The sequence below is a fragment of the Sus scrofa genome, chromosome 6 (genome assembly GCF_054392235.1).
Source record: "Sus scrofa isolate SSC_HxYL_T2T_F1_AM1 chromosome 6, Sscrofa_HxYL_maternal_Yorkshire_Landrace_v2.0, whole genome shotgun sequence".
In the NCBI taxonomy this organism is placed as follows: Eukaryota; Metazoa; Chordata; class Mammalia; order Artiodactyla; family Suidae; genus Sus; species Sus scrofa.
Window position 1 is genome coordinate 87,378,797 of NC_139388.1, and position 9,121 is coordinate 87,387,917.

General features: G+C 46.1%; 1 protein-coding gene across 1 annotated transcript in view; it reads right to left on the reverse strand.

Moving 5' to 3' along the window:
- Positions 1-426, reverse strand: part of RHCE (Rh blood group CcEe antigens) — a gene marked incomplete at its 5' end in the record, with an annotated part of 44,652 nt that extends 44,226 nt beyond the window's left edge. The window contains 1 exon segment of the mRNA NM_214378.1: positions 279-426. Within this exon segment, the coding sequence (NP_999543.1) occupies positions 279-426 (148 nt within the window).
- Between the last annotated feature and the right edge of the window lie 8,695 nt (positions 427-9,121).

A 9,121-nucleotide genomic window follows, 5' to 3' on the forward strand; every position in this document is an offset into this window, starting at 1 on the left:
ATTTGGCAAAGGGAATTCTGGGAACACAGAAAAGGAAGCCCCTCACTCTGCCCTGATAAATCATGGAAGCCTTCATGGAAGAGGGGATGTCCATGCTGGTGCTAAAGAAGAGACTGCATTGTTGGCTGGGTCTTTGTGCAAGGAACGGAAGAAGATGAGGGAAGCCCTTCTCAGAGGCTTTGAGGAAAGGAACACCTAGGGTCCTAGAGGACCACAGACTTCCTCCTCCCCTATCCCTACTATTCGCCTTGGTGACCACCTCCCCTCTGGACACTCACCTTGATAGGTCCCCAGGAACTCCTTCTGAGCCTTTGAAGAAGTGTCATAGGAGGTGAAAAAGAAGAAGACAAGAAAGAGAATCACCTCCAGCGTTAAGATCCATGGAGGCAGGCAGCCCCGCACAGACCGTTGGTACTTAGAGCCCATCTTGTGTCTGCTCAGTGGTTCCACCAGCACCAGGCACTACCCCTTGGTCCCCCACTCGGGGGAGCGATAGGGGAGACACCCGCCAAAGGCCTTATCTCAGGCTGCAAGGCCGGCTCTGCCAGCCTGTTTATGGAGTTAACAGAGGAACAGAGGAAGGCCTATGACAGCGAGAAGGGAGAAATGCATTTATTCCAATGTTAATTGATTCATTCAATCACTCATTTAGTTATTCATTCAACATGGATCAACACCCAAACATAAGAATCCTCCTTGGAGGTCCCGTTGTGGCTCAGTGGTTAACAAATCTGACTAGGAACCATGAGGTGTCAGGTTCGATCCCTGACTTTGCTCAGTGGGTTAGGGATCCGGCGTTGCTGTGAGCTGTAGTGTAGGTCGCAGAGGAGGCTCGGATCCCGCATTGCTGTGGCTCTGATGTAGGCCAGCAGCTACAGCTCAGATTAGACCCCTAGCCTGGGAGCCTTCATATGCTGCAGGAGCGGCCCTAGGAAAGGCAAAAAGACCAAAAAAAAAAAAAAAAGAAGAAGAAAGAATCCTCCTTTATCCATTATTTCCATTTGCCCTCACCATATCCTTGCAAAACAGAATAGATAAAAACTGCTATTTTACAGATGGGAAAACCAAGGCTCAGATAAGGCTTTGGACTGGCAAAATTTCTCTTTAAAACCTTAGCTCAGGAGTTTCCATTGTAGCTCAGTGGGTTAAGAACCTGACGTCATGTCCGTGAGGATGCAGGTTGGATTCCTGACATAGCTCAGTGGGTTAAGAATCTGGCATGTCCTCAAGCTGCGATGTAGTCTGCCGATGTGGCTCAGATCCGGCATTGCAGTGGCTGTGGTATAGACAACAGCTCTGGCTCAGATTCGACACCTAGCCTGGAAACGTCCATATGCCATAGCTGCGAAAAGAAAAAGAAAAAAAAACCTTATCACATGTCAGAGAGGGCGCTCAGTAGGCTCTTAAAAAGGATGTATGGAAAGAATGAATGAATGAATGAAACCAAAGAACAGGACCAAGTCCTGGGGGACACATAGACAGGACCTATAGAGAACAAATGCCTCAGAGCTACACAGGTGAAATTATTTATATTTGAATTTGTATTAAATCTACCTGTTTCAAATCTCTATAGGCAGGTAGGGGGGAAAGAAAGGCTGCTTGGGTCCAGCTCTAGTAAAACCCCAGCAGGAGTCCCGATTCAGCCCCCCAACTCTGGTCACCCCCTCACAGAACAGCCCAGAACTCTGCTGAGGGCACAAGCAATCCAGTGCATTTGAGGAAGGCCACTGGCCTCAGCACCCCCACCACATAGTGGAGGACAGTGTCCTGGAATAGGATTTAGGGCACCTGGGATCTAGTTCTGACCTCGGAGTTAACATTTCCTATAACCAAATGCATGTGCTTAGCAGAAGGTCTGATGTATAACAACCATCAAGAGATGAAGGGAGGGTGGAAGGAAGGAAGAAAGGAAGGGAGGAGTCAAAGTGTTCCTACCCTCTACATTGGCCCCAGCCATTGGCCACTGAGTATAGACTGAATTTATGGAGGCCCGGAGAATAAAATTAGGCGAGGAGGTGCAGGGAGGCAGATGTTGGCCCAACACGAGTGGATACTTTCTGACCATTCATGAGATAGTGAGCACTCTGTCACTAGGAGAATGCAAACAGAAGCTGTCAGAGATGTCTTGCAAGTGATTCATATGTGGATCATGGGAGATTTTAATCACCTGGTAGAATCTTGTCATTTTGTTTTTCGATGAAGAAACTCAGACCCAGAAGGTCATGCCCAAAGTCATACAGTGTTTGGCATCCGTCACTTCTTGCTCAGCGCAGCTTTATGTAAAGAAGGAAAACCTGAAGAATAACCTAAATGTCCAACAGTTGGGAAATGGTTAAGTAAACTCCAGGACATACAGCTTGCCACCAGTGTGGTGGTACTGAATGTGCGGAAAAATCCAGAGGAAAATGCTTTCAGGTTTATCAAAGATGGCACAGAAGATATATTATTTGGTGAAGACTATTTCTCAAAGTCTGGGAATGTAAGATTCCAAGTCTCCTGCTATCTTCACAGTATATAAGGGAGTAAGAGCCCTGGTTGGTTTTTTTGTTTTTGTTTTTTTTTCATTTAGGGCTGCACCCATAGCATATGGAAGTTCCCAGGCTAGGGTCAAATTGGAGCTGTAGCTGCTGGCCTACACCATAGCCAGGGCAACTTGGGATCCAAGTGGAGTCTGCAACCCACACTGCAACTCACGGCAATGCTGGATCCTTAACCCTCACTGAGAGAGGCCAGGGATCAGACCCACATCCTCATGGATGCAAGCTGGATTCGTTTCTGCTGCACCACAACGGGAACTCCTAGGTGCCCTGATCTTTAGAAGTCAGCCCTCGTGGTCAGCCTTGGTTCTGATTTTTGGCTTTTTTCTGGTCATCAGCACTTGTTATGAACTGTTTCCTTAAGCAGGGCGGGGGCGGGGGGGGGGGGACCAGACTCCTCAGTGAGGGGAATGAGTAAATGTGACCTTGCTGGCCTGGATCCTATACCAGCTGCTTATAAACCAAGCAGCCAGACTCACCTGCCCAGGGCCAGCAAAGGTCAAGCAGAGGAGCACTGACGATTTCCAGTCCCTGCCAGCCCCTGTACCTGGAACCCCTGATGGTTGTTTTTACTAGCTGGCAAACCCAGTGATGATGGCAAGCTGGTTTCCATGGGGGCATCGTAAACCCCTGTGTTTTCTGATCCTGTCTCAGTGAGGGACTGACTGCTTGGTGGGGGCCAAGCTTCTCTCTGAACAGAAAGGCTTTCTTTTATAAAGGGAGGTGCCCCCCACAAGTAGCCTCTCCTAAAATAATGGTCAAAATGAAAGTTTTCTCTTTCCCTCTCTGACTCTTGCAAAAGGCCCCTGTTCTCTGACTACAGTTCCCGATAGTCTGCCTCCAAATCTTCAAGGCAGGTCCCCTGGTACAAAAAAAGCACAGGTGATCTAGGGCGGGAATGTCATAAAATAAATCAAATGTTAATTGTTAACTTTAGGTGGCAGGGGAATGACTATTCTCTGCACATTGCCTTGAACTTTTTGGGGTGTATGTTTGAAATTTTTCATAATGAAATGTTGGGGAGAAAAGCTCTGTATGAACCTGCTGTTTCCTGTGCCTAAAGCAGGTCTCCTCGCAGACATCTGTATGCTCCTGCCCTCACCAACTCAGATCTAAGCGACATGAGACCAGGGATATTTAAAAAAAAGTATCTGAGTATAGTTGACTTACAATGCTGTATTAGGTTCAGGTGTACAGCAGAGCCAATCAGTTATACAAATATATATGTGCATATATATATATATATATATATATCTCCATTCTTTTTTCCCCTATAGGCTATTAGAAACTATTCCCCTGTGCTACACAGTAGGTTCTTGTTAATTATCTATTTTATACGGTAGTGTGTGTGTGTTACTTCCATCCTCCTAGTTCCTCCCTCCCCTCCACAGTTTCCTCTATGGTAACCCTAAGATTGGTTTTGAAATCCGTGAGTTTTTTTTCTGTTGTGTATTTTTTTGATATCATTTTTATTAGATTCCACATATAAGTGATATCACATGGTAAAACTGTCTTTCTCTGACTTACTTCACTCAGTATGATAATCTCTAGGTCCATCCATGTTGCTGCAAATGGTATTATTTCATTCTTTTTAATGGCTGAGTAATATTCTACTGTATATATACCACACCTTCTTTATCCATTTCTTTGTCAATAGATATTTAGGCTGTTTCCATGTCTTGGCTGCAATGAACATTGGTGTGCATGTATCTTTGCAAAGTACAGTTTTCTCCAGATGTATGTCCAGGAGTTGGATTGCTAGATCATACGGTAGTTCTGTTTTTAGTTTAGTTTTTTTTTTTTTTCTTTTTTTGTCTTTTTAGGGCCTGCGGCATATGGAGGTTCCCATGCTAGGGTTTGAATCAGAGCTGTAGTTGCTGGTCTACATTACAGCCACAGCAATGCAGGATCTGAGCCATGTCTGCGACCTACACCACAGCTCAGGGAAATGCTGAATCCTTAACCCTCTAAGAGAGGCCAGGGATCGAACCTGTGTCCTCATGGATGCTAGTCAGATTCGTTTCTGCTGAGCCATAGTGGGAACTCCTATTTTTAGTTTTTAAAGGAAATTCCATACTGTTTTCCATAGTGGTTTCATCAATTTACACTCTCATCAACAGTGTAGGAGGGTTCCCTTTTCTCCACACCCTCTCCAGCATTTACTATTTGTAGACTTTCTGATGATGGCCGTTCTGACCAGGACTTTTGACTGTTGTATCCTCAGCATCTGGTGCTTGGTCTGTAGCAGGTGCTCAGTAAATATCTACTGACTGAATAACAGCTGCCATTTCTGGAATTCCATACACTGGAACAAGCATTTTGCATACATTATTTTACTTACTCTTCCCCTCAAGCCTGTGAATATGGGCATCACCGCTCCCATTTCACGGGTGAGAAAACTGCTGTTCAGAGAGGTGGTGTGAGTGCCCAAAGTCACACAGCTAATAAGCAGCTAAGTTGGAACCCAACCCGCATTCATCTGATGCCACAGCTTGTGCTGTTAACTGCTTTGCAATTCTGCCTTCCATTAACTAAACGACTCACTGTTTCAATTTTCTTATGTGTCAAATAAGATGAGCTGCTCTGCTTTCCTCCCAGAGTTATTATGAATATGAGACTATATAAGCATGCTTGGCAACCTGCGTGTTGGAAATTAAGGTGGGCAAGTGGTGCCATGATTGTGACATCCTGGTCTGGGCGGCCAGACTTCCTCTAGGTATGATGAATCAAGTCAGAGAGATTGCAGCTTTCATGCGTAATCATGCATTTTCTGTAAAAACAGGACTCTACGAAAACACTCACCACACCCTCCTCACCTGAGTCAAGTATTGTAAAACTCAGTCATGGGTAGGACTCTATCGCCTCTCTGGAAGCTTGTCCACACCAAGGGTGTGATCTTGTTCTGGGTAGGCCTGGTTAAAGTGTGGCTAAGTCAATCATTTATTCATTTAACACACATGAGCTTTGGAGTCAGGCAACCTGGATTCAAATGCTAGCACTGCAAACTATTAGCTGTGTGACCTTGGGTAAGATGATCAATATCTCTGAGTCTGTTTCCTTATCTTCAAGTGGAGAAAATCAGTGCCAATTTCATAGTAGTTCACACAAAGTGTCAGGTATGTAGAAAATACTCTGTAATGGTTAGCAATTATTATTATTGTACAAGCTTGGCATGTTTAGCATAGAAAACGTCAAAAATGCAGAGATGCGTAAAGCTTGCAAAAACACTTATGATTTATTTCAACATCTCCAAAAATCAGCTCTACTTCTTTGTGTATATATCCTTTCTCATTTTTTTCTATCCATGTGAATTTATGTCTTGATTTTTCCCCTACAAAATGGGGATTGTATAGCACATGTTTGGTAACTTGATTTTTTCAAGAACAGTGTATCATAAGCAGTTTCCAAGCCAGGAAAAATCCTTCTACAACACTATTTCATGGTGGCCAAGAGCCCAGCCTCTGACACCAGACTGCCTGGGTTTGAATCCTGGCTCTGTCACTTACTGTGTGACCTTAGGCACATGACTTAACTTCTCTGAGCCAGTTTTCTCATCTGTCATATGGCCTCAGTAGTAATTTCTTCCCCATAGGGTTATTGTGAGGATTAGATCAAAATGCCTATGGTGCTGAGAGGTGTGCCTGCACATAGTAAGTGCTTTGGGTAATTATTCTCCACGCCATACTGACTTCCACAGTAAGGATGTGTGATCACATCCCCTTTGCAGGATATCTTGGTTATTTCTAAACTATTTCTGTTCTAAACACTACTATGAACATCCTTCGTTAACAGGGTTCTCTAGGGGGTACAGATATGTCTGGATTTTTCTATGACTCCCGTGGGACAAGAACAAAACACAAGATAGCTGCGCCAGCCATGCATGCCTAGTGAGCTTGAGGGGATTGAAGCTATTTGAGGGCAGGCTAGATAGTGATCTTCAGGAAGCTGGCACGTGTCCTCAGTGCCTCTCTCATCTTTTCCGTGGATTATTCATTTATACATTCCACCGTGTGCCATCGCATTGTCCTAGGCAACAGGGACACAGTGGGGAGTGGAAAAGATCACCCATATAGCCTCTAACATCACGGAGCTGCCTGTCTTAGTCTCTGGCCCAGGTAATTTGGAAGCCTGCAGTCATGGAGAGGAGGGTCGTTTAGGTCTGAACCCTCACAGAGTCTGGAGTCGTGACCTCACCATGTACCTTTGCCTTCAAGCCTCCAGGCATACTGATTTAGGTCCCGCCTGTATCTTCTTCCATGAACCAACCTGGCTTTGCAGCTGAAGTCTTTTTCTGTTGCTCCAAGCAGAGCATTCCGTTCAGATGCTTTCACAATGATGGGCAGGCTTGGTGAAACTTTGAGCTCACAGAGTTTGTTATCCTTGGCTGTCCAGTGACACTTAATCAACGTGTTGGAGTAGAGGTGAAGGATGTTAACAGGAATGACTTGCTTTTACCTACTGCCCGGCTAGCCCTGAGAGTTCATTGTCTGGTAAGCCTTCAAACAAACGTTAATGGAAAAAGAGGCTCTGAGACATTCGGTAACTTGCCCAAGCTATTAAGTGGCCAAGCTGGAATTTCAATACTGGTCTGAAAAAGCAGGTTCTCTGGCCATTTTTCTAAACTGCATCTCTACAGGGTGTGGATCCAATCTCCAAGAAGCTTTTCATCTAGGTGGATGGACAAGCTTCACCCAAGAAACCACAAATTGGGAACAGTACTGGTGGAGATGCTCCATGTGGGAGTGAAGGCAGGAAGGGGGGAAGATAAGGTTGTACTAAAGGGTTTGAGGACAGTGAGTAGATAAGACTTGTTTGCCTGAGGAGGCCCAGAAATGAGGGGTGAGTCCCCATGTGACCAGCTTTGGATGCCATAATAAAGAGAATGGCTTTTCTTTTTCAGGCATTGGGGGATCTTCAAAGATCTGTGGATGATGCGTTTGGTATAAATTACAAGTTCCTTCTTAGGGTGGGTTTTTATTTAGGGGATGATCATAGGACAGGGAGAGGTTCACACATCCCAGGACAAAACAAGATGACATCTGCTTCCTGCAAGTTTCTTAAATGTGCTGTAAGACCTTCCAAAGTTCCCACTGTTGGTGAGTGTTTAAGCTGGTACAGCCCCTTGATAGGATATTTTGCAACCATCAGAAATATTTAGGAAGGGTGCATCATAAAACGGGAAAGTGCTCTTGTTAGCTAAAGAACAGGATTCAAAATCAAATAATGTGATTACTATTCTGCTTCATAATAATAACAACAGTAACTAATAATATATCATCCACGGGGGAAAACTGGAGAGAAAGGAAAAAATACAGAATTCTAACAGTACTTGTGTTAAGGTGATGAGATTCATGGGTGTTTTTTTTCCCCTTCATCTACTTTCTACATTTCCCCAGTTTTCTTTAATGACATGCATTCCTTTTTGAAATATATTCATCTTTTTCTTTCTCAATAAAAAAATCTTTGCTGCCATTTCTAATTGTTATTTTGCTATATCTATGCTGCAGGGGAGTAATGAGTAAATGAACAAATAGATGTAGAGCACCCAGCACAGTGCATGACCAAATCGAAGCTCTAGGAATTTTAGGTGAGAAAGGTCGCTGGTCGGGCATCCCGGCGGCCCCATACCCCTGTCTGGGGACCAACATGCTCCCGACACGGACGCTCGCCTGCTCCAGCAGGCGCGGTGCCCGCTGAGCCTGCCGCCCAGCCATTCCTGCGGACGTGGAACTCCAGCCGAACCGCCCTACACACCCCCAGCAGCCTCGCGGGACGTCGCGCGCACCCACGGCCCCGCCCGCTGTGACGCGAGGTCCAGGAGGCGGGACCGCCGCGACCCCGCCCCGCGCCTCCTTCGATTGGCCGCCGCGCTGTCACCACGTCGCGGGAAGCTGGCAGGCTGTGTGTGTGTATGTGTGTGTGTGTGTGTGCGCGCGCGCGTCCGTGTGTGTGCGCGGTTTGCTTTGTCATTCGTACCCTGGTCGCTCGCAGACACGGCCGGCTTGGTTGAGTGCTCCAGGATCCTCAGAAAATGCTCCCGGTGATGTCCCCGGCGCCTCCCGCTTGGGGAGGATGTTGAGAACCCCTTACATAATGATGCGACTGACTGGAGCGCAGGTCAGCACAGAAACAGCACATGCCGCAAACCCAGGCCTCTGGATTTCAGAGTGCTAGTGATAGCCTACAGTGAAAATAGCACGGTATGCTCTAATGTGGATTATTATACAATGAAACACAATCCGATAATAAAATGTACCTTCGCAACAAAGCATAATATAGGATGTTATATTTATAGGGCCTATTTATAAGCCTCTATTTAAATCTTTTCTGATAGGCCCAGACTCGGGCCCAGACGCCGTAATGATTGGCGCATTCTTCTGTCCTTCGAAGAGGCGGGTTCTAGAGTCCGTTTTGCCTCAGCGGGCCCTGGGCGACAGCGGTGTAGAGTCGCCTTCGATTGGTCCGGAAGCCCGTCCGTCAGGGCTGAGGAGGCGGGGCAGGCGGCTGGCTGGTGCTGGGGCGGGCGGGCCCCGGAATTGTCATTTCTTTGTTTCCGAAGGCGGAGGAAGCTCAGAAACCCCCCC